Source organism: Cyprinodon tularosa, unplaced genomic scaffold, assembly GCF_016077235.1.
Source record: "Cyprinodon tularosa strain WSP-4 unplaced genomic scaffold, ASM1607723v1 ctg812, whole genome shotgun sequence".
Lineage (NCBI taxonomy): Eukaryota > Metazoa > Chordata > Actinopteri > Cyprinodontiformes > Cyprinodontidae > Cyprinodon > Cyprinodon tularosa.
Window position 1 is genome coordinate 32,283 of NW_024039577.1, and position 25,846 is coordinate 58,128.

A 25,846-nucleotide genomic window follows, 5' to 3' on the forward strand; every position below is an offset into this window, starting at 1 on the left:
TGTGGGGACCCCCAGACTTCCATTTCCGCACATACCTCCTCCAGTTCTGCTGGGGGAAGCCCAAGGCTCTCTCTCTATATATATATTATATATATATATATATATATAATATATATATATATATATATATATATATATATATATATATATATATATATATATATATATATATATATATATATACCGGTATATACATATGGGTGTGTGTGTGTGTAAGCACCACATATGGTGTATATACCCCATGAACCTTTTTCTTTTCTTATTCTCTGCTGTGAGATCAATAAAGTCATCCAATCAATCAATATTTCAGTTGTAGAAAAGGTAAATAAAAATGCATTTTCATCATGCCTCCATTAACATTAATACCAGAACATAAAATGATATAAAATACGTGATATGATGTTTAGATTTTTTAATCAAAATACGTTTAAAGTAAATATGAATTATGCTGCAATCCACACAACGCAGTTTAAATTAAGATTGAGATTTCTTGCCACCCACAATATGGCGGACTCAATCGCGTATCGTTTCCAAGGGTGTTTACCATCGGTTTGACACACTGTTGTTTTGATTGCTCTAAAGCGTGAACAGGTGGGGCTTATACTGTACGCTGATTGGTCAAATCACTACTCAACTGAAACACGCATACTGGTGAGACGAGAGAAAGACGCCGACATGGCTGAAGCAGAGGAAAGCGAAGTTACTTCTGGAGGACTTTTTCAAGAAATCTTCACGTCCCCGCTGAACCTCACCTTGTTAAGCCTATGTTTGTACTTACTTTACAAAATCTTCCGCGGTGATAGCCCGTCGCCAGTGGGCGAGGTGGAGAAACCGCTGCCTAAAATGAAAAAGAGGGATTTTACCCTGGCAGAGTTGAAGCCTTACGACGGAGTGCAGGATCCGCGGATTCTCATGGCCGTTAATGGGAAAGTGTTCGATGTGACCAGAGGAAAGAAGTTCTACGGACCAGGTAAATGTTTCCAACAGCTGCTGAGTCTTAAGGCTTTATATTAACATGTAAACTACTATAAAATGAGGGATTTAAAGCACACTGGCTAAGGTTACTCAAAGTGTTGAGCATGCTCTGTTTTGGGTCAGTTGATTCAGTTTAGCCCCTGGAATGTGGCGTCACACCCTTTTAGTTGTTTTTCTTTTTTTAGCCGAAGGATTTTTTTTTTTCAGCGGAGGTAGCCTTCAAATCAGAGATCGTCTATGAACAAGTTGATTTCTCCCCCTACCTAAAGCTACGTGGAACTTCTGCATTTATAATACTATTATTGTCGTTTTTCTTTTTGTCCAAAGTTTTTCCACTTGCATGTGATTACCCTTTAAATTAAGTTCAAAACTAGTTTTAGAAAGTAATGTTTGTCATTTTTAATCATAAAACATTAGGGACCAAAAAAAGTGATTAATCGTATCATTCTGAGACAACATTTTAAGCCTTGTCAAACAGCCTTAATTTGAGGTTTTACTAAAGGGGGAAAAAATCCTTGAAATGTGCATTTAACTAAAACATGTTTAAACCCGAGTTTCTTCAATCCACCACCATCACAGCCTAAATCTAAATCCCTTTTCAGCTGTGGGGCTCAAACTTCACACCCCTTCCTTATCACAAACAACCTTTGGATGTTGCATTCATTTACAGTGGCTGACTGTTTGGTCACTTTAAAACAGTGTAAAGATTGTTTTTAGAATGGTTAGATTAAGTTTTGTAATGTTGAATAAATCATTAGTATGCTTTTTTTTCTTAATTCTCACACAAATCTGTAACTGATCTCAATATAAGGTCTTATTTTCTTACTTTTTCTGCTTAATATTCAGGTGCACACTTAATTTAGATTTTTTTTTTCAACCTGGTTTCATAAAGCGTTTTTAAATTTCAGATACAGCTCTTGTACTACGTGAAGTTTTTTTTTTTAATTTTTTATCTTATCTCAGACTGTTACCTCTGCTGTTTGTAACCTCTGACCAACTGGGTAACTGGCTGTCAATCAATGTTCAACATAACTTCCACACACTGGGATCCTGGATATGAAGTTCCCAATTTTAGCCTAATGACAGGATTTTTTGAAATCGTATTTAATTAATTTGCCACAGGGAAATAAAATGTTTAAGATTGTTCATGTGTAAGTTTGTGTAAGACCCCTTTTGACACCCATGGCTCCTTGTGTTTAAAAAAAATAATAAATAACAAAGAGCTGCCATATTGGAAAAATTATTTAAAATCATGTTAGTGATGAATAAAATGTTTGAAGGCCAGATAAAAGCAGATTGTTTTCCCTACTGTAGAAGTTATTTCTACAGAACAGTTTACCTAAAGCTTGTTTTGTCCCTCCAGTCCTCTGACCTGCTCAGTGACTGCTGTCCCAGCCAGCATCGTCTCTTCAGTGTTGACGGGGCCGCTGGCTGTTAAGGCAGGGTTTCCCTGGATCATTTAAAGTCATTAAATTATTTTTAAATTAAGGCCTTAATTGATATTAAAATTCATTAAATGTGATTATCGTAGCATTTAAAATGCTTTATAATAAAAAAAAAAAGTTTATAAAAACAATTTCATTCGATAGATTATATTTTTATATATTTGTTCGGAACTGCTTTCAGTTGATCGTAAAGCCGTATGTTTAGAAAAGAAGATCGCGGTGGAGAAAAGGCTAGAGAAAATGCAACTTTTAACAAAAATGGCTTAAAAACTATGAACTGGGACAAGGCTGCAGCCTGTCAACAGTGAAGATGACTAAGGACATACATACATACATACACACATATATATATATATATATATATATATATAATCTCAATCCGCGGGCACGGATTAATAAACAGAGAGCACAGTTTCTTAATCTGCACGCACTGGAAAACCGTGCACTTAGTTTATCAATCCGTGCCCACGGATTTCCACCGGCTTTTTTTTTTTTTTTTTTTTTTTTACCGTGACATCCAGGGTGCTCCATACAAAACCATGGCAATAATAATTTAAAATAAGAATAAAAAAAGAAAACTGTTTGCATATTATATGTGCAACAGAATACATAATGTGCATAAATCTAACTAAATGCAATTTTTCTAGAGGCAAATCTTAAGATATTTAAAAATAAATAAAACAAATGTCTTTATTTTCAGGCCTAAAGATCATACCAGTATTTTTATTTTGGTTTTTGTTGTATAGGAAAATACTTTACCCAACACACGCATCGGTGGTTAATAAATTACTTTACGCGTATGGAGGCACAGATCTAAAGATATTTAAATACTTGATAGAAAAGCTTTATTAATGTCTGTACATTTTCTCAGCAGATTGGGAGATCTAGCTCTTTATTTAAACTCTAAGGTAGGGCTGATATGGCCTTAAAATTTCATCACAGTATTATGAGATGCCTTCATGAGAAGTTAAAATTTAGGATTAAATCACTCTTCATTAGTTCTTTTGTTGTTCTTGGGTAACTGTATAGCTGTGACTGCATCATATCCCCACAATCACAAACACTACTCTTAAAAATGTTATAATAATTGAAATAAACTTCAGGACACCATTTACATAAAGAAGTGTGATTTACATCACTAAACATCCTGTAGTAACAGAATTTAATGCTTCAATGGAAAAAAAAAAATTTAAACCTTATTTTAATTATTGCTTTTTCTAATTTATTGTTAAAGATAATATATCAAGATTGCTAACCTGACTGAAAACGTATAATGATCAATCATATTGTAAATGGTCATCCATGCTACAAGGTCATCAGGAAGTAGATGGATGCAGGTGGAGAACCTAAGAGTCTTTGATATTCTGGTTTATCTAGGTCACAAACTGAGCTCAGGCTGAGAAATGGGTGCAGGTTAATCTTTAAGTTGGATTGGCCTTAGCAATAGCAGTTTTTAGTACTTTAGGGTGAAAGATCTGCAAATCTTTTTGTTTCAATGGTTCAAAACAAGCCCAACCTTCTAAATCTCGCTGTTCTAACCAGACTGATCTTTGAAAAATGATAAAGTCTGAGATGTTTATCTGAATTCCTCTGTGCTTCTGGCTCTTGGGAAATTGTTTCCTTTTTTTGTTGTTAGAAAGCATTTTTTTCTGTTGGAAATATTTTTTCTTTGTTTGATAAATGTGGATCATTAGTGGATTTTTTTTTAATCCTGTTTAAAATGTACCTGAGATGATCCAGCTGGCTCATAGGTCACTCTAACATTTAAAATAAAACCTAAGCTTGTGTTTCTTTGGCAGGCGAATAATGCATTGACATTGTGTGATTTTCATAATGTTTCAGCATTGAGCTTCACTTCCCTTCTTGCTTTTCTGTTGTCTTACAGATGGGCCATACGGGGTGTTTGCAGGCAGAGATGCATCCAGAGGTTTGGCCACCTTCTGCTTGGACAAGGAGGCCCTGAAGGACGAATACGACGACCTGTCAGATCTGAACTCCATGCAGCAGGAGAGCCTGTCTGAGTGGGAAAGTCAGTTCACAGGTTGGTTCAGATATACGATGCAGTTTTCAATATGTAGCACTCTATGCTCTCAAGGATTTCCGTCTTTGTATACCGACTGCTTTTATAGTGTGCTTAAACTCCAGCCATGATCAATTCTAGGGTCAGTTTGTTCTAGTTTAATAACCGAGTTGTTTAAAGTCGACCACTTGTTGTCCCTAGGGTTGGGCATCATTTGAATTTGCTCGATTTGGATTCTTTTAAAGTCATAGAAAAGTCGTATTTAAATTTCAAATCATTCTGGCTTAAACATGTACATAAATGTACTCTTTATCAGAGCATGTTTTCCCAAAAGTTGGAAAATTTCTATTAAAAAAAAAAAAACCCTGTCTTAAAATCTCATATATCAAAGGTCATCTGTCAATCAAATTTTTCTGGCCATAGCATTTTGATTCATATTTTGCAGCTAACATATGCAACGATTGATGGTGTTGTTGCTAAGTGCTACTCAGTCTCAATGTAATTTCCCATTGGGAACTACTAGCACTAAGTTGCTAACTGATTAGCAAGATGCTTCCTAGACACCGGCCCCAACCAAACTTGTTTGAGAACCTTCCGCCACAACAATCCCGCCCCCTTTATAATCGACCAATCACATTCACTTTATTCACTTGTGTAAAGTTGGGCACCACTTGGGAGAATTCGGAACTGCAACCGTTGGAACAGCCGCTTCCCTACGACTTTAAAAAGAGGAATCGTTTTAATGATGTTAATGCTGATATTATGGGGCATTCTGTGTTGCAGAGAAATACTACTACATCGGCAAGCTTCTGAAACCAGGCGACGAGCCGACAGAATACACCGACAACGAGGAGGGAAAAGATAAGAAGACTGAATAAAGGACAAAGGGATGCAGAGGGGAAAAGGAGAGATGCCTTAATGTTTGTAATTTGAAGCCTCTGGTCTACTTTGCAGTGTTCTCAGCAAACGTTTCCATTTTCACCAAACATCCTTCAACTTTTGGACCAGTCATAGAATCTAAATTCATCTCCGTTTATTTGTCTGAAGGGCATTAATGGTTAAACACCCCAAGTGATAGCTTTAAGGATGGAGTAGTAAGCAACCAGATCCTGAAACGTATCAAGCTGGAAGCTCGCTCAGATAAATGGCCTGTTTGATGATGTGGAGGGGTCAATACAGTTCATTAAGAAAGTTTAAATAAAGTTAGAGTTGCTATACATCTGGCGAAAGGGGATGAACCTGATGTTTTATCTAAATTCAGACACTGGGCGCAGTTAAGAAGCTTTAAGAGGCTGTTTTTGGATCATTCCATGTTTCTGATGGGAGCCTTTTAAAGGACGGACTCTTCAAACACATTCCCACAATTCAGAGGATAAATATCCTAAATGTCTACAAGTAGAGTGTAATAAATAACTGAAATAGCAAGTTATTATTATAAAGTGACGGTCTAGATTTTATTTTTTTTTATACATGATGAAATAATTGCTCCATGATCTGAACTGAAACTGATCATTTAAGAGTATTATAAAAACGGTTCATTAAGGCTCTTAAGTATCTGGATTTGCTGCTTCGTTTCTCACTGCAATGTCATTTTAATGTGAAACATAAAATAAAATGAAAGCCCTTTTTGTTTTTTAATGTTTTAGCATTAAATTCGTGGAGTGTCCAGATAACTTTAGATTATTTCACCAGCAGGACTTTTATGAATGAAAAAAAACATTGCCATGAAACTACTGTTTTTAAATACCAAACTCTAAAGATTAAACTCACTCATTCTCACTGCTCTGCTTATGTTTCTGTTTACATAAATATATATTTTTTTTTAAACATCTCTAGCCTTTGAGACACTCTATATCCAGCCAGGTTCACGGTTTATTCTCCAGCTTATCATCCTGACAAAGTTAATCCTGTTCCCTATTAAGGTTGTTCCCTACAAGCTTCCTCCATTAAGCCTCAACATTTAAAGTGTAAACCTGGAGTCTTTTTTTTTTAAACAATGTTTTTTTTTTTTTTTTTTTCTTTTTTTTGTTATTCCTTTAATTTGCTTTAAAATGAAGGAACATTTTTAAGATTGTTTAAAATTTGTAGGTCATACTGTCCTTATCTCTGAAAGATGTTGATTTATTAAACGCAAAAAATAAGCAGCTGGATGCCTATTTGAATTTATTGCTGTACAAGTATAATTAATCAAATTAGATGCGTTGCTTTTTATATTGCATCAGTTGTAAAACCATAACGTATTCTAACAAAATTATAAAGCTTCTCTGTTTCTCTCCTATAATAATTAAAGTGAACGGTGGAGCTTTTATAAGTAAAACCATCATTCAAACTATTACTGCTCTGCAAATAGTCTTTTGCATCAACTATGTGCATATCCCTGGACAGGTTTTTAAACATATAAAAATATATATGTATGTATGTATATATATATATATATATATACACACATTTCTTAAGTAGAAGTATAGATACTGCAGTTTAAAAACACTGTGGTAAAAGTTGCAGTACCAACTTGACCTTTTTACTCAAGTAAAAATGAAAAAGTATGTGCTCCAAAAACTATTTAAAGTATTAACGTGTAAAGTAAAAAAAAAAAAAACAGCCAGATGCCACTATATGAATTTTACAGCTCCATTTTTTTTGACTCTTTCAAAAATGTCTTTGATATAGGGCCAAGGATGAGGGAGGTCTTGTTGGTCTCCATCTCCCGATACGCTCTCGCCTGTGTCCGACCTTTCAGACATCTTTTTCTGAATCCGACGTTGTAGCATGGCATAGACAATTCGTGTTTGCAGTTTTAAGAACACCTGCTTGCTTCTGATGATTTCTGATTCTGATGAATGTTTGTTTTAAAAATCTAAGGAATAGAAAGTACAGATAGTTGTGTGAAAATGTAACGAGTAGAAGTCAGAAGTAGGAAGAAAAATAAGTAATGGAGTAAAGTATAGATACCTAAAAAGTGTACTTAAGTACAGTAACGAAGTATATATATATATATATATATATATATATATATATATATATATATATACACACACACACACAATAGGTACCCCTAGTGGTACACGGGTAATATTATAGTAAAATAGTTTTTTTGAGGACCTAACTGAAAAATAAAACAAGCTTTTATTAACCAAAAAGTAAGTTTTTCTTATGTTTAAGTTCACCTTCAGGTTAGACTCACATCCAAACCAAGCAGAGAGACAGACTGGATGTAGAGATCAGTCTGGTTTAAGTTGTTTTTCACACTGAGGTATCGCAGCTCATGAAAGCAGCTCAGGTTTCTTGATGAAAACAAAGTAAAACTAATTAAGTCAGTCTGACTATAATTCTTAAGTATTTTGCTCCCTATTCATCAAGTTTAAATGTGAGTATAAGGGAGATACTCAGAGGAGCTCCAGTTTTATAAATACAGGCTTATAATAGGATTTTATATTGATTTCAATTCCTTACTAACTTCCAGACATATTTATGTTTCTTTTTATCTGAGGTGGAAAGAATAAAATGCCTAAGAATTAAATTCTGAAAAGATTAAGCAAAATAGTCTTTATTTTTTAATTAGTTATTGTACGTTCCACATTTGGATGATCATTAATACTTTTGAATGAGAGGGGTACACAAGGTAAGACAAAATGCCCAAAGGGGGTCACATGCAAAAAAACAGGTTTGGAAACACTGGGATATACCAAGAAAAAGTGTTGCATAATTCTGAAGTTAATGGAAAAAAGTATTTTAAATTGCAAATTATGTATTTAAGCAGCTCTTTTGTTGCACCATCTTTTGATCCCCTCCATGCCCCTGAGTCCAATCATGTCACCTTTGCATTCCAAAGAGGCATTTTGCTTCTATTTCTGTTCATTTATTATAAAGCACCACAATCTTATTGCACTTTTAAAAACATTTTATGTTAGTGTTAGTTTTTCTATATTTTTTTTTATTTTTTTGCTAAAACATCATTTTCTTTTGTTTTTTAGGCTTTAGAAAATAGAAAAAAAATATACAGTATATATCTTTTATGTTTTTTTTTAGGACAGTGTCCCATATTTATAAAAAGGAAAATTGTTTCAAACTGATTATCAAAAGGAAAAAAAAGCAAATTTGATTGATTTCTACCTTGTTCCTCGCATTAACAGTTCCTTAGGAAAACGCCCCTCACCCACTGCTGGTTTGTCTTTCAACTAGGACTGTTTCTGATTTTCTAGTTTAATATAAGCTAAACGCACAGAAACAGTCCTAGTTTCTAAACATCCATTTTACCAAAACTAAATGAAAACTCCACTGAATAACTTAAGATTCCCTCATTAGGGACTATTAGTTAAACAGAAACCCCTTTGTCCTTATTTTCAACAGGCAGCAAACTGCACCTTTCTAAATACACCTGGATGTCTCCTCCCTAATCATTGTTATTTTATTTATTTATTTATTTATTTTTATGAAATCTATACAAAACCTTTCCATAGTCCAGAAAACAAATAGGTTTGATTTTATACATAGTTTTCATTTTTTATTCTGCCCTGGGTAACTCTCCATATGCCCCATATCAAAAATGGCCTAATAGAGTCATTCAGCATCAAATTTCTACGCAGATTTTAAAAAAAGAATAAAAACAATGCAACAAATTAAAATGGTAACACCTTTACATTTCAGAAATGTGACCTTTATGATCTGGGTTGTCTTCATGATCATAGATCGCCAATGTAACCTGGAAGGTGGTGTTTGTGGTGAGCCAATAATTTGCGTTTGATGGAGAAGCTGTGCCAGGATGCATACCAACCAGAATATTCCTGAAGTAATGCAGTGAGGTACAGGTTGCACTGTTTCCCATTTTCAGATGATGCAAACTCCTCAGGTTTATCTTTAACCTGCCTGCAGTGCTCCATCTTTCCTCGTGAACAGCTTGCTGATATTGAGACTGTATTTAATTTAAAACATTTGCTCACACCATATATCATTTAGCACTCTTAGAGAAAATTTGACTTTACAGAAATACATGCCACACTTTTCAGGTTTGTTTTGAAAGAAAATGCCAACATGTTTTTTTTTTTTTCTTCCATTTTTTTGCCCTTTTTTCTTGTTTTGTGTTGGGGGTTAGCGTACATTCTATGCCAGATGTATAAATTATTATTGCTATAACCTACAACAATTAAAGAAAAAGGGTTGTGCTATGAAACAATCATTAAAACTGGAAAAACACCAGGGGGTGTTTATCAGCTCTTAAAGGATCGTACGTTTGTAGTTTTCTTCCAGCTTCATAAGTAACGTGCTTCTTAGGAATGCTATTTAAAATCACAATGATACTTCTAATCAAATAGATTTAAAAAAAAGTATGTGTCAGAAGTGGGATTCGAACCCACGCCTCCATTCGGAGACCAGAATGCCCGTATTAGGGAAGGGAGTTCAACCTTGAGTCTGGCGCCTTAGACCACTCGGCCATCCTGACACGCGTACTCAATCCATGCGACGTAAGGTACTTATACTGTAAAGATGGAATTGCTTTCTGGCTAATTGTGATGTATTATGACGACGATTTTTAGGCATACGTAATAATTGTATTTTATCTGAGCCAAGCACTCCGCATATTTTTCTCGCTTTCTATTTTAACGGTTATTTTTTATTTACGCATGCGTACAGAAAAGTCGCTGTCGTGTTGCCTTAAAGGACCCATCTCGAGCAGAAATATTTTACAGACACCCACTGATATATGTAGCGGTATAGTTGTAGTTCCTTACTAATTTTATTTTAAAGGCATTTTATAGAGAACTCACATATTATACTCTCGTTTAAGTCAAACAGGTTAGAACGCAGAGCTTCTAAATGAGTTTTAACGACGTCACTTGAACGCCACAGCTTCCGGTATATATCCTACAGACTGCCATATTGAACTTCTTCAAGGGTATCTGAAGTCGCCAGGCCAGCCAACATGTACCGGTTCGCTAAAGCTGTAGCTAACGTCAGTGGTAAGAAGTCTTCCTTCCTTTCTAATTCATGTCTTATTTCTGCAATTTACCCGGGAACTAGTTCTTTATTGGTCAGGAGGAAGATATTATAAGCTTTTTTGTTGTTTGACCGCCCCCAACATGCCCGCTATAAGCTAGCGAATGTTAGCATGCCCATAAGAATCCTGATACATTCAAACCTCAAATGAAATTAAAATGCCCTAAATTATCTACCGAGAGAAACTCCAAGGGTCCATATATATCAAATACACAACTGACATTGGTAAACATCGCAAGTGAAGGTTTTAACTAGATGTAAATATTATAAACGTAAATATGTCACTAGTATTTTGACCCTAGGAGACAAAATAAAGACAGTTCTTAGTCCTGAGATGAATTCTTCATAACCATGTTATAATTATTGCAAAATGGGCATTTTATTTCCAAAATTGCTTTCCAATTTGGTACAAGACTGCTGGTCTAGCTTTCACAAGTTAAAATTTGGAACAAATAAAAAAGAATGTTATATTTGTAAGGGGAAACGTGTAGTATTAGACTTTAACAGCAAAAACAGCTTTTCTAAATCTAACTGTATTTTTTTTTTTTTTTTGTCTCCTGTGTATTGGGCGGTTTTATACCGAAAATTATGTAGTACTTTATTCTTAATTCATATCCATATAAAATACTGTTCTTGGGCAAAATCAGACGTATCTGTGAGCTTAACTTCATAAAAATATACTCTTATATCTAAGGGACAATTTATGAATATGGCAATTTTGTAGAAGTTATATTTAAAGTTAGTCTTAACCTTAGTTTTATTGATATAGCTGCGTTAAGACTAAGGGAAGAAAATATGCAAAAAATAAACAGAATCCAAATGATCATAGATTCATTCAGCCCTGACCATAATTTTTTCAACAAAATAACCTTAAGCTTAATTCACCCCACAGGTGTAGTGGATATCGTCCAATGCATACCTCTTCTATGAATGCTCAAATATGTGTTCAGCTTCTTATAAAGAGCTTTATTCTGACTTCTACTTTGATTCCCCTTTTATGCATTATGTTAAATTGCAATCTGTTTTCCAGAAGAACCGCAGGACTTAAATGCTGTTTTATTCTATTTATAAGACAAAAATATCCAGTGCTATCAGGATTTCTAACTGTGGTTATGTTTTTATACAGGCCAGGCTGTTCGGCAAGTGAGGCACGGATCAACAGCTTCTCAGAACTTCCATAGCAAGTATGGCATGGGTGTGCTGGTCAGTGGAACAGCCTTCTGCACCATTGTTTGGGGATATGTAAGTCCGATCATCCTGTAATCCTTATTAAAACAATGTAACTGGTTGTATAAACGGATTAAAACAAAGTCTGAATTAGGAGATAATAATGTTGATAAGTTTTGGAATTTTTCAACTATCTGGAGAAGGAAAAGGGCAAGCGTGGAAAAAGTTTAATGCAGTCTGTTGGGGAAAAAATGTGATTAGTTTTTGTCTGAGGATGCTGAAGTTGACCTTAAGGTTTTAACTCTCTAAGTAAAATCAGCTGTTCTTTTATATAATATTTTGTAATAATAATAATTTAAATTCAGTATTTAGGTTTTATCTGCCTGATTGGAATTGCTTCTTTTGTAAAACAATGGAAAGATTTGTAGTTTAATAACCTCTGTCCAGATTATAAGTAAGCGTTAGGTTACCACACTCCTCATTATCAGAAAACAAAAGATTTCTACTTTGAAGTAAAATAAGTTGCAGCTATTGTGTATGTTGATGATGGATTTGTTTAGCTCATTTATTCATGTTTTATAGGGCATACGTGATTACACCACACAGTTATATGGCTGCTCAACACAAGCTTAGTAGTTTATAGTTGTGGCCACTAGAGGGCATCTAATGCTTGTTTTCTCTTTTGGATTTTGAAAGGATGACCTTTCCATTTAGCAATTTAGGGCATGACTTTGGAAAAATATGTTTCTTGAAGTTAAAGAAAAGTGTTTGTTTAGAAAGATAAAGGATTGTATTATTAAAGTAAAGGATCTGCTTGATCCTGACTTTATCATGAAGTGTAGAGTGTCCTTTTCAATGTAATTATTTTGGTTTTTCAACATACTGGGAGCCAGATATATGCTATAAATTCTGGTCATGCTTCAGGAGAAATTTTTTTATATAGACTTGAGGATTTTTAAGGCAATTTATTATTTTTTTTTTCACTGTGAAATGAGCAATAGCTCAAAAAATTATCCTCAGTCAGGAATTTGTAAACTTCATTAAAATGTCTAAAAGGTCTGTTTTTAACACAAAAATGCTTAAAGTCAAAAGATTATCCTTTTCAGACTTTTTAGATCCAATGTGGTTCTGGGATCACATTAGTAACCTGTATATTTTTTGTCTCTGTGCAGGTACTGACTCAGACTGGAATCGTCTGGAATCTGTCCCCAGTCAATAAGGTGATGCCCAAACCATGGAGGGAGGCAGAGGAGTGACGAGCCAACATGATGAAGCTCAAACCCTAATTGTATAGATGGATAACCATTATCTGTGTTCAGATGGTGGATTGCTGTGTTTATTCCAACATCCTATTTTGTCCAAATAAAATGATTCCACTGGTCTGCCATTTGAAGGCTGTTTCCTGAAAAGAACAAAAACTGTCTGCTTTGTTTAAAGTCTTGTCTGTATAATTTTCAACGATTATAGCATAGTTTTATTTTTATGTTGGTCCTGAGGATGCTTGAACCTCTAGATAGGCGTGTCCAAATCCAATATTGATATGTGATCAGGACTGATATCAGCCAGAAAAAAACCCCAAACATATTTATTATATTTTGACCCTTTATCCAATATTTCTACTAAAATAAGCAAGCTAATAAAGCGCTTTGCTTTATTGCGCTTCTTTTTAGAGTTTGACACCCATAGGCCCATAATAAATAGGTCAGTTCTCATACCTGTTGATGATAAACATCGTTCTGTTTATGCATTATAGCATGATCCTTTTTCTTTTTTTTTTTTTGGGTTAAGCTTATGCATGATTTGTGCTTATGTCGTATCGGTTTAATATCTGCATCTGTCAATACTTCAATATCTTAGATTAAAAAGCTGTATTGACATCATACCTCTAAGTTCAACTTTTAAGATATTTAATAAAGTTGAACCACCTGAAACCCCTTATTCAAATGATTGTATTGTATAAACAAGCCTGTTAATATACTGAAAAAACAATTAAGGACACGGTTAAATATGCCAGAATAAAACCGAAAAACACCAAAGCCATTTTTGCATATAAATCTGCTTAAATATATTTGTGTTATTAATAACATATAATTGCTAATTTCAAATTGCTCAAATATTGTATCAAATTAAGATTGGTTTTCATAAAATTAGAAATACAGCTTTTAAGAATCTAGAAATGTCAAACGATAATGGCATGTAGGGGTGAATGTCTTCTGTATAGTCAGGGTTTGACAAAAAGTTGATTTTTCAGGTTTCTTACCTCATAGATACAAGCACACACTTTTGCCCTTTAAATTGATTAATGTATACTGGCGTTTCTAATAGTTTTAATCTACAGATTTTGTATTTACATTTGAAATGTATTTGCTGCATAGTTATAAAGCTACATTTAACATAACTAATTAAAAATCAGGACCGTTTTAAACTATTCAATATGATAATATGAATATACCTGTGGATCAGCTGCTGTTGTCACTAAGAGAAACGTATGTCCATTTCATCCAATCAGCACACACCAGCTGCAACAACATTAACCAATCAAATGCCAGGGAATAGATTTGCCCCACCCCCACGGTGTTCGTTCGCTCTGCTCTAAGGTCACCGCTGACATTCGGTCGCTAGCTCATCAGCAGCAGAAGGAAGCGGAGGAGATCCAGTCAGGACGCTAAAAGACAGAACCAACCGAACTAGCCATCATGTCTCTTTCCAACAAACTCACTCTTGATAAGGTGGACGTCAAGGGGAAGCGAGTCATCATGAGGTGGGTGATTTAATATGGCCTGAAGTAGCATTTACTCGAACTGCAGCTAATCGGAAATGAGCCGTCAGTTAGCTAGTTCTGATCCTGTGAAACAGCAGCCATTGTTTCCTTCTCTTCATTGGACTCAGAAAAGATGGTTAACTGCTTCTGGGTCGTTTCAGTTCAGTTTGGAGATGACAGGAAGTGAATTGGTGGCTTGTCACGTTTTCCAATCGTGATACGTGTTTGAGAGGAGATGCTGAATGGATGAGGCATCCGCATCCAACATGCTGCTCGGCCTGCCATTTAATGGCAATCCGGGAAGGTTTTAACACGCCTAAAACATGAATATTAAACCGTCTCATTTAAATTCTGAATAGATATCAATTTTGCCAGAACTAATCAGAGGCGTGGCATTAGATTTAAAGTTTAGGGGGGTCATTTCCACCAGTTTTGGTCCATTAACCCATCAAATAAATCTTAATTCTTTAAAAGTTAAATACGATCCAGATTTGAGGCAGAATTTTAAAGTGAATACAATGCTGAATTTGGCTATTTGCTGTTTCCACTAAAGTGTTACGTCATTCTAACTCAAATACATCTATTCAGAATCAGATGAGGAATGGAAAGCAGCAGATCAAAGATAGTTTGGTAGTTTAGGTAGCTTTAATTATTGAAAGCAAAAAGCTGTAGCCTTTTCTACGTGCATTAGCAATTTAGTTTGCTTTTCTTTTTTACTTTCTTTGTGGTCTCCTATAAGCAAAAGCCTCATAGTCTGTTAGGGAGCATTTGAAACTGACACCATGTGTGGAAATGTCAGAGGGCCATGTGGGTTTGCTCAGTTTAGTGATGCAATCCACCAGCACCATAGGACAAGGTTCACTATTCTGTGTTTAAAAAGTCAGTTTAAGTGAATTCAAATATGTTTAGATTGGAGGTATTGCTGCTTTGGTCTCTAGAAGCATGTTGCCACAAACCAAAGCTGAGGCCTGTTGCAGCCTGCCACATTGCTGGGCGCTGCTGAAAAATCACAAAGGCTGGGTGTTGCTACAGGGATCAGCAGCTTCAGTTCACAAAACTTCCTCATTGGGCACCTTTTTGTAGAGTTAATTGCAGTCCATTTTATACAGTCTATTAGGGATAATTTAAAAGTTTTATGTGTTGAGTAAAAGAAAATTGTAAGTAAAATTAATCTGTAAGCTTTTGACTTAATTCAACATATGATGTTCTTTAAAAAAAAAAAAAGTTTTTTCATCAACAACCCAATATTTATAATATTTTATATTTATCCTTACCATGTTTAATCTTATTGCACTTCTGATGTTTTACCAGTTTTGTTAGCAGAATTCTAGCCTTAAATCGAGGCCAATGTGGTTGGAATAACAGTAGGGGGTAACTATAATGGCTCCAGTTGAATGGAGTCCTGGGGACGTGCTGTGTTCTGTTGGGCTCCCAATCCGTCACTTTATAATTTAAGATATGACATCCGCTCATGAAGAACAGCAGCTGAAATCCCTTTCATAACCATCTGACCTACTAAGTGCTTTAATCCAAACTAACTCAATTTCTATGCATCAATTTCTCATAAAGACCAAGTATGTTAAACTTCTTTGTTGTTGTGTTTTTAAAGTGAAATGCCACATTAGACTCATCATTTAATTAGAATAACCTCTCTGTTTCAGAGTCGACTTCAACGTTCCTATGAAGGACAAGCACATCACCAACAATCAGAGGTTAAGCTCTTTATTTGTTTTACAAATTCCTACATTGAGTTGCAAAAGCTGTTTTTGTTTTTTTTAACTGATAGATAAAATAAAGCTGGACACCTGAATTGGGATTTTTAGGATCAAGGCAGCAGTTCCCAGCATCCAGCACTGTCTCGACCACGGGGCGAAGTCCGTGGTGCTGATGAGCCACCTGGGACGTCCTGATGGGAACCCTATGCCGGAGAAATATTCCCTGGAGCCCGTTGCTGCTGAGCTTAAGACTCTCCTTGGAAAGTGAGTGGATAATTGTTTTTTTTTGTTTTGTTTGTGCTAATGCCAAATGTTGGCTTTCTCTCATCCAAATTGTGACCTCTAATGCACTGCTTCATGTTTTATTCATGTCACAAAAGGACTGCATGAAATTTTTAAAGAAAATTTGATCTAAATGGTGGCAAAATAAATATTTGCAAATTAAAACAAGTGTCCCTGATCCACATGGTTAATATCTTCATGAGCTAGAATTATTTTATTTTTCTTATTAAACCTTCTCATTCCCAAACTTGGTTCAATTTGGATACGTTTTTTTTGTGAAAGTTATCGTTTTTCACAAATCTTGGTGAGTATGCCTACCTCGAGGCCGGCTTACTGGCCACACCACATTAGCTTAAAAAGATTTTTATATCTTTAGATCTCACATGCCTTAACTGTGTACAGATCAGTTTGAAGCCACTGGCTCAGTCCATAGGAGCAGTTTGTTAAAGTTCGACCGGAACAAAAATGAAAAATGCCCAAAAATCAACCTTTGACCTAAAATGGTTAACTTCCTGTGGGTTTTTAGAGCATACAACCAAAATGTTTTGTTTTTTTATGATTTGGGATGCTCTGTGACTTACGATTTGCCCATCTCACTTTAGGGGATGCTGTAGAGCCATCTGGCCACGCCCATTTTTAATACAGTTAAAATACTTACATTTTTATCAGGACAATTTACTGCAAACTTTTAGTTTTTTAATATGTTAAGGCCTTCAAAAAGCCGATTCATCCATTAGGCGAAAAAAAATCATTAACAATAAATATCCAATAGGATTTATAGAAAGGATGTAAAACCTGAGCGCCATTTGTTGGGCTCTGCAGGGACGTCACCTTCCTGAAGGACTGTGTGGGTCCAGAGGTCGAGGCCGCATGCGCTAATCCTGCTGCTGGATCCGTCATCCTGCTGGAGAACCTCCGCTTCCACGTCGCAGAGGAGGGAAAAGGCAAGGACGCCTCTGGAAACAAGGTGAGTCTGCTTCTGCGGTCAGGCTGAAAAATAATGGACCTGGTCTTTAAGAGGCGAGTGATGTCATCACTGGAATAAAATGGGAGTGCCTATATATACCTTAAGTGTTTATTTTAGGTTGTTATAAAATCAAAAGCTGCAGAGCTTTGGGTTTAGCTCCCTTGACTCGCATAATTTCACCTGCATCTGGGCTGATGCTGGAAGGTCATTATGGACACTCAAAGTCTAAGATTTTATTTGTTGTAATGATTACAAAGGGCCCATAAACTGGGGCAGTTGTATTTAAAATGAAATATTTCACTATGAATGGAATCAGTTTAGTAGAAAAAATAGTTTCAAAATGAACTTAATGACCCAAGACTCTTTACATAGTTTTCTAGGTTAAGTAACCTCACCGGTTAAAGTTTGCATCATGTTAACTGATGTAGTAGAAAGATTCCTGATCTGTTTAGTCTGAGAAATCAAACTGGGACAGGGTCTTAAAATGACCTCTGTGTCAAAGTCAAAGCTGTACATCAAAAGGCTATCTGTAGAAACATTTACAGTTATGAGATTGTCCTCTTTACCATAGTTTTCCACATGAAGTTTAGGTATCAGAAAAACGGCTCAAACAACATCATCCCTCGATGGCCCCCAATCGACAGTGTTGACCTGCTGGCATTTATCCTGAAGGTCTCCTGGCTTTCCTGGGCTGGGAGGCCTGAATGGCATGCTGCTTTATTTCTACAGTGTTGGACAGGTCTATTTTTAATGCATCTAGACCTCTATGCTGCCAAATCAACCCACTTGAGATAGACGGGCCCTCAGAACCAACTATCCTCCATGTTTAAGTGTTTCCCTGCTGCTGCAAACCTGACAAGTTTGCCAGTGGGTGATTGAAAGATTTCTGCAACTATTGATGAGGGCAATGCAGTAAACTGAAGCCATGTGTCCCAGCTAAATCATGAACCCCTATGGAGCAGTGCTTAGAATCCCCCCCACAGCATCATGGGAGTTAAAAAAACACATTTGGTTTTCATAAATTATATTCTATTATCTTCCTATTATAGTTTGTAACATTAAACACTTTTTGGTCATGTCTTAAAAATCAAATCACTTTATTGCTTTTCACAGATATTTTTTGATTAATCTAAATTAGAAAGATAATGAGTTATGCGCCTGTAAATACATTTCAACAGTGTAGAGTTAAAAAAAAAAATTATTATTTCATCTATGGAGATTAGATGGTGTGTTTTGGAGACACCAAAGGAAGGTGGAAGTGCAGGCAGCAGAAACTGAGCAGCAGTCCAAGTGTCTGACATTTGCTCGACATTGAAGAACCCTCTTGACCTTTATCTGCCCTCCGGTCCGACACTGGTGACCTGTGGCTATAAAAGTGCAGCAGAAACCTGATATGAAGCAAACCATCTGCATCATGTCTCCCTTTACTTTACTGCACATAAGTCAGATCTAAAGTATATGGACACATCTCGCATACTCTTTCTGTGCTCTGTATTCTAGTTATTTAATTCAGAGTGGCAGGGATTCGGGTTTCGCTGTAGAACTAAACCGCAAGATTGTATAACCCTGGGGTTTCAGATTAGTGGGGAAAAAATCTCATTCAATTAAACATGTATGAGTGAAACAGCTTGCAGTCAGAAAGGTGTGGCAGCCTGTTTATCTCAGCTTTGGATGCTGGTAAGAGCAGTTCAGATTGTTAGCAGAGATGTCATTTTTTCCCAAACATTATTGCAGCAGCAGCTCTGAAACAAATCCTAAACGATCCTTGGAGACTGATGATAATTCCAGTTCCTCTCACTGTCCTCTGCAGGGCTGATTCATCTGCTGATTTTCTTTGTGTTATCATACTTTGAAACCATGGAAGAAAAAGCAGGGATCAGTCGTTTTTGCTGCCCTGACACTCTGTCTCTTAGTTTTTCTCGTCGTCTTCTTTCTTAATTTTATTTCTTTGTCCTTCAGACCAAGGCCACCCAGGAACAGACCGACTCCTTCAGGGCGTCTCTTTCCAAACTGGGGGATGTTTACGTCAACGATGCCTTTGGGACGGCTCACAGAGCTCACAGGTGAACTGAATGCTAAATAGTTAGATAATAATCAGTGGGAAATGATATATGTACTTTAATAAAGCCACACTGTGAATTATGTTCCACAAACACGAAGAGCCACATCGTCTGAGTAGTTTTATACAGAGTCGGTCCGGTGACCAGTGTGACCTTTGACTAAACTGGTTCTGAATATGAAAACACGTGTTTATTGTTGGTGAGGCTGTCCAAAATACAGGTATGTTGCTGGTTAGTGGGCTATTTTCTACAGTAAGGTTATCATTAACTAAAACTAATGAAATGGTGAAAACGGGAATAAAAACTAGACCTTGCAAAACACAAAAACTCATTGAAACTGTAATTACAGTTTAGAAAATTAATTTAGATAAAAGTCATCACAAAAAAAAAACTTAAACTATAACTGAAATTATTAAAAATTAAAAACGAACTTAAGAAATTAAAAAAAATGCTAAAAACAAATAAAAACTAAAATAGAAAATCTGAAGTTAAAATTGAATTAAAAACTAATGGAAATTTCTAAAGGATTTAAACCTTGGCTTGTTCTATGAATAGGAATTTGACTGAATAGGAATTTATTTCAGACAATAAACAAATGCATAAACCAAATACACAAAAGAGACTGGATAAAATCAACCAAACACCAATTTCCAAACTAAATTCATCTGAACATAAATGGAAACCACACCCTCCACCAAATATACCTGTCAGTATATACAGCCAGAGAACTGACATTGATTTATGTAAATTGTCTGAAAAGGGGTATGAACCTATTTTTCATACCCCCTCTTCCTCTAATTGCATTTAAATTAACTCGAAATAGAGTAGCCTTCCTGTTAAACTTGTTTGGTTTTTTTAATCCAATATCTATCGTTAAAGCAGACATTACGGTGAATGGAATTCTTTGATGCTTTCCAGAGGCATGCTAGATCTGAGCCTCCTGCTTGGTTGTAAATGTGTGTTTCTCTCTTTCTCCTCCAGCTCCATGGTGGGAGTTAATCTGCCTCAGAAAGCTGCTGGTTTCCTCATGAAGAAGGAGCTGGACTACTTTGCCATGGCTCTGGAGAAACCTCAGAGACCCTTCCTGGCCATCCTGGGAGGGTGAGAAGATCTTCCTTTGTTTCTTTCTTCCTCTGACCCCTTATGTCCTTCTTTTCTTCCCATCCATCCTTATTTCCTTTTTCTTTTTTTTTACTCTCCTCCCTTCACATCAAACTGTCCTTCATGCCCTTTCTTCCTGTCCACCCTTATTTCTCCATTTTCTTTCTCATTTCCTGCTTTTTCTTGTTCCAATGTCCATTTGTCCTTTCATGTCCACTCATACATACGTCTGTCTGTAAATTTCAAGGTCAGTGACTTCCAACTGTAGAAATATCAGCCATACATTCATACTCAAATTTAGTATTTTTAGATCTAAAATTTAATGTAAAGACCTGCTGGCTCTGGAAAGGCTGTTTTACGTTTTTAATGACAAATGACAATGGAAACAGGATACATTTCCAAAAATTCAATTTCAAAATTCTGAATTATTGGAAGGTGATTTTTTTTTTTTTTTCTTCATTCTTTAGTAAAGCTCAGGGTCTAACGAGGGGCAGGCTATAATCGGGGTTCCTATAATCTGGACTATTAATATTTCAGTGATAGATTAAAGGAGAAGTTCGGTTTTTTACACTTTAAGCCCATTTTCTGTAGTGTCCAGGATGAAATCGAATGAAGGACACCAAAATTTTGACAATTGGTCCTGTCTCTGCTTTTTGGCTCATTTAGAATCACCCCCTGGCTGCTTTAGAATGACTAGCATAGAGCATGTCCGATAATGTCCTTAAAACAACCTTAAACGTTCTTTTTTTAAAATATGCTACTCACCGTGTCGTCAGCGCTGTTCAATGACGTTCCAAAAAAAGTTTCGTGAAGAAAAAACGTTCCTGTAGTGTTTTATTTAGCATTTTGTAAATCCCATTGAGTTCTGTAGGAATAGTCAATATTCCGCTGCCACCGGAAACGGAAATGGGGCCTGTTTACACAGTTGTAGTCTTTTCGCTTCACTCTGCGTACTCCGACGTCGAGGTGCTAACGTCTCTGTTAAACACTTTAAAAAACTCTGAAAATGGAATACGAAAGGTGGATTCTTGATTCTCGACGTCGGAGTACACAGAGTGAAGCGAAAAGACTACAACTGTGTAAACAGGCCCCATTTCCGTTTCCGGTGGCAGCGGAATATTGACTATTCCTACAGAACTCAATGGGATTTACAAAATGCTAAATAAAACACTACAGGAACGTTTTTTCTTCACAAAACTTTTTTTGGAACGTCATTGAACAGCGCTGACGACACGGTGAGTAGCATATTTTAAAAAAAGAACGTTTAAGGTTGTTTTAAGGACATTATCAGACATGCTCTATGCTAGCCATTCTAAAGCAGCCAGGGGGTGATTCTAAATGAGCCAAAAAGCAGAGACAGGACCAATTGTCAAAATTTTGGTGTCCTTCATTCGATTTCATCCTGGACACTACAGAAAATGGGCTTAAAGTGTAAAAAACCGAACTTCTCCTTTAAGTCTCCATAAAAGGCTTAGAACTTTTGTTTTGCTCTCACCTTGCCAACAGAATTTGATTCCCTGGTTGGTTTACAGATGAAAAATTACTGTTAGATGTAGTCGGCCATAACCGTCTAGCTTAGTTTGCCCCCCCCCTTTTTTCTTTTTCTTTTTTCGCTCTAGTTAATTTTCTATCTTCTATGCTGACTGGTTTCTGCCCTCTGGTCTCCGCTTCAGGGCGAAGGTGAAAGATAAGATCCAGCTGATCGACAACATGCTGGATAAGGTCGACGAGATGATCATCGGTGGCGGCATGGCCTTCACATTCCTCAAAGTCCTCAACAACATGGAGGTGAGGAAGGCCTCCCTACACCCCTCATCACCTGCGTTTTCTTAATCAGTTAAAATCACTTTTAAATATCCATATTTTAGTGCTTAAGCTTGTTCAGGGTAGGCAGACGGAAACATGGAGCTGTTCTGAAACAGTTGAACATGTTTTACTTTATGAACTTCAATATTTTTATGTTTCAATGTTTACTACTACTACTTCACCCATAAACAGATATTATTTTAATTTCATTGGAACTGTTTCCCATCATGAGATATAAACTGTAAAAATATATGAAATATCTTCCAGTATGAATGAAGTGTAATGCTTAGGATGAGGCGATTCCAGCCTTAACACTAATGTTAATAATTAGCTTGGCAGTAATGTATGACAGAGCGGTACAAAAGCTGTAAAAACATAATTTTTTTCAATTTCACGGTTTCACACCCTTCAAAATAAGAACAAAAAAAAATTAGAGTTCTGTTTGATCTTTTTTTGTTTTTTCCGATGTCAAATCTGTATGATGTTGCCTTTTGACCTGATTCATACAGGTCAATATTTGATAAAATTGTTGCTACCACAGGGATAGAAAAAAGACAAAATGTTAACTTAGAAAATCTCCCTTTTTTCCCAACCTCCCCATGGAGCATGCGTTCTCAACAGAATTGCAAATGGTAGTGAAATAAATGACACTAAAATTAACAATAATAAAACAAAACTTGTCTTTATTATCGAAACCGTGCCAACCCTACAATCTACAGCAGGACCTGATTTCCAGATCTATTACCATTTTTGGGAGTGTTAAACATCTTCATTGGCAAGTATTTTGAAGTGTAATTAATATTTAGAGGGATCATCATACCCAGTCTCTTTTGGCAAGAAAAAAAAAAATTCTTGTTGGACCATTCATAGGAAAAAAGGGGCAATCTTAGCATGTTTTAGGGGACATCTTAGAAAACTCGAAAAGAAAAGAAAAAAACATGTTTTGCTTAAGTAAACTTGAAGGTTAATGAAGCTTAAAAATTAGATGTTCAGGTTGTAAAGATGGAGTAGAGGGTGAGACCTGATCAGTCCAAAAAGAATAAATTAATCATGATATCGTGATATTCCATTCAGTGATGCTAGTCCTGGTCTGAAGGCCCCTAAGAGACGATTGGATCTCCCCAGCTACCAGAAACTGACTAAAAGCTGGAACTCAATGACACAAATTTAGTTTTTATAGAAATAATAATTTAGGTTTCCTGTAATCTAATGAGCTACAGGTTAGTGAAGTGTTGTGAAACCATTCTGTGTGTTTTAGTTCTACCACCGATAGTCTGTGACCTCAGTTCTATCTTTTTAACAAAAGGGTTTGGAAATTTGTTCTTTTATTTGTTTGACGGGGAAATTGTCTCCATCACGATCCTCAAACATTGAGCCTGGCCTGAACAGAGATAAAATAAAACAGCAGGAAAAGGACCAACAGGGAGTTTCTCAACAGCTTAGTTAAAAGGGGAAGTTTCAGGAAGATCTCTTTTAAAGACTTTTGCAATGTTGGGTCACAGGAAGTAAGGAGTGACGCAGGTTGAAGCAGATTGGTGGGATCATTTTCATGCAGTCACCTTTTTCTTGTTGGGTTCCACAGGGTTTGATCCTCAGAACTTTCTATTTTCTGTACCTGCCTCTGTTTTTAGGAGTTTTGTGTTTCACCTTTTATAGCAAATAATTCATACTCCTTCCAGCTTTACCAGCGGAAACATAAAAACAGCCCTACCTTGAAGGAAGGGGTAAGAATAAAAACCTAAGTCAGTGGCTGAAATGGATTTTTTTTTTGTTTTTTCTTATTCAGATTGGTACCTCTCTGTTTGATGAGGAAGGTGCCGGCATCGTCAAAGACTTGATGGCCAAAGCCGAGAAGAACGGAGTCAAGATCACCCTTCCTGTTGATTTTATGACCGCAGACAAATTCGATGAGAAAGCCACCACTGGCACTGCTACCGTCGCTGCCGGGATCCCCGCCGGCTGGATGGTAAATCGAAGACTCAGCCTTAGTCATTAAATATCACACGCTTTTACTTTCCTGACAGGTTTTTGCTAACTCTCACTAATTGAACCACGTTTCTGTGTGTGTTAGGGTCTGGACTGCGGACCAGAGAGCTCCAAGCTTTACGCCGAAGCAGTGGGCCGGGCCAAGCAGATCGTGTGGAACGGTCCAGTTGGTGTGTTTGAGTGGGATAACTTCGCCAAAGGAACGAAGAATCTGATGGACAAAGTGGTGGAAGTGACCAAATCAGGCTGCATCACAATCATCGGTAAGAAAAAGTAGATAGTGAAGCTGTTTTATTGCTTTTTTTGTTTAAGAACAACTCTGTGGTTAATAACCATGCATAAGTAGTAAGCGACTATGCAATTCATTCTTTAAATCTGTTGCTGTTTGTGCTTTGTCCAGGTGGGGGTGACACTGCTACCTGCTGCGCCAAGTGGAACACAGAGGACAAAGTTAGCCATGTGAGCACTGGAGGTGGAGCCAGTCTGGAGCTGCTGGAAGGTAGGTGTTTGAAAACTTTAAAAAAAAAAACTTGTTTAATTTCTAAAAACACAACCAAAGTGGTGCTAAAATAAAACTCCCAGAGGTTAAAGTTGTCTCTTTATGTCCTCAGGTAAAGTGCTGCCTGGCGTGGACGCCCTCAGCAGTGTCTAAAGCGTCTGTTAGCTGGAGAGTGTCTGTCTGCGAGTGTGTGAGAGGTGGATCATCTCGTTAAACATCCCCAGAAGAGTCCTAAACACACCTGACCTTAACCTGCAGAGATCTCCCTCCTCGGCTCTGACTCGCAGCACAATCTGTGCTCCTCTCAGACCTGCTGTCATTTTACAAATAGAGCTCTCCGCCTTACATCAACGTGCTGCTTAAAGACGAACCGCTGAAAGGAAGAGCCTTTACCCACACGTTTCATTTTTGACCTTTTTTGTCAAAAGTTCAAAGATACTGCAAGCTCCTGTCTGTAAAGCAGCGGTGAGGGCCCTGCTTCATTTGTAACAAGTCAGCTCCGTTAACCCCTGAATGCGTGTGAATGTTAGCATCTCCCCCTGAGATCAAAGCTGCAGCACCATGAGAGTATACTGTATATGTAAAGCTTCTGTAAAAGGTATTAATGCGGTGTTTGTAGATGTTACCTTCTGTCTGTTTGGCACTGAATTCACCCGTCTGATCCGTTCTAACAATAAAAACCTTCTCTGTGATGATCTTGTTGAGACTGAAGATCTGTGACTCAAAACAAGTGATAGAAAATCTTTTTTTGCTTCAGAGCAAATAAGAAAAAACAGTTTTAGCTGGTTCTTGACAAGGAGTTTGATTTATAAAAATATTTCCCTAAAACTAAGGCCTCTGTTTATGCTTATGGCTAAAAAAATGTCTAATATTTAAAGGGTAGTTTTAAAAAAAAAAATCATTACCAAACCTTCTGCAAGTAATCATTTTTAATCAACCACACTTCTGTGTTTTGTGGTTAAAATTCAATTCGAAGAAATCTGAAAAAAAAAAAAAAAATCTAAATACTGTTTAAGCATCAGCAATATAACTCCCCAAGAATGGGAAACTTAATAAAATTAAAACATG

General features: G+C 36.4%; 3 protein-coding genes and 1 non-coding gene across 4 annotated transcripts; 3 read left to right on the forward strand and 1 right to left on the reverse strand.

The window, feature by feature from the left end:
- The first annotated feature begins 638 nt into the window (after positions 1–638).
- Positions 639–6,219, forward strand: pgrmc1 (progesterone receptor membrane component 1). The gene is made up of 3 exons (XM_038271964.1): positions 639–970; positions 4,306–4,461; positions 5,224–6,219. The coding sequence occupies exons 1-3, from the start codon at positions 676–678 to the stop codon at positions 5,316–5,318; spliced, it is 546 nt and encodes a 181-aa protein (XP_038127892.1). The 5' UTR covers positions 639–675; the 3' UTR covers positions 5,319–6,219.
- Positions 6,220–9,769: 3,550 nt separating this feature from the next.
- trnal-caa lies at positions 9,770–9,880 on the reverse strand. The gene is made up of 2 exons: positions 9,843–9,880; positions 9,770–9,815 (listed from the first exon to the last, which is right to left on the reverse strand). It is a non-coding gene; the product is annotated as a tRNA-Leu (tRNA).
- A 388-nt stretch (positions 9,881–10,268) lies between these two features.
- On the forward strand, positions 10,269–12,988 carry LOC119774428 (cytochrome c oxidase subunit 7B, mitochondrial). The gene is made up of 3 exons (XM_038271944.1): positions 10,269–10,397; positions 11,561–11,676; positions 12,774–12,988. Exons 1-3 carry the CDS (start codon positions 10,361–10,363, stop codon positions 12,855–12,857), a joined length of 237 nt encoding a protein of 78 aa, XP_038127872.1. The 5' UTR covers positions 10,269–10,360; the 3' UTR covers positions 12,858–12,988.
- Positions 12,989–14,186: 1,198 nt separating this feature from the next.
- pgk1 (phosphoglycerate kinase 1) lies at positions 14,187–25,473 on the forward strand. Its single transcript, XM_038271962.1, has 11 exons — positions 14,187–14,362; positions 16,024–16,074; positions 16,186–16,341; positions 17,182–17,326; positions 19,286–19,389; positions 20,368–20,487; positions 22,161–22,275; positions 24,080–24,259; positions 24,365–24,542; positions 24,680–24,778; positions 24,891–25,473. Exons 1-11 carry the CDS (start codon positions 14,298–14,300, stop codon positions 24,929–24,931), a joined length of 1,254 nt encoding a protein of 417 aa, XP_038127890.1. The 5' UTR covers positions 14,187–14,297; the 3' UTR covers positions 24,932–25,473.
- Positions 25,474–25,846: the final 373 nt, after the last annotated feature.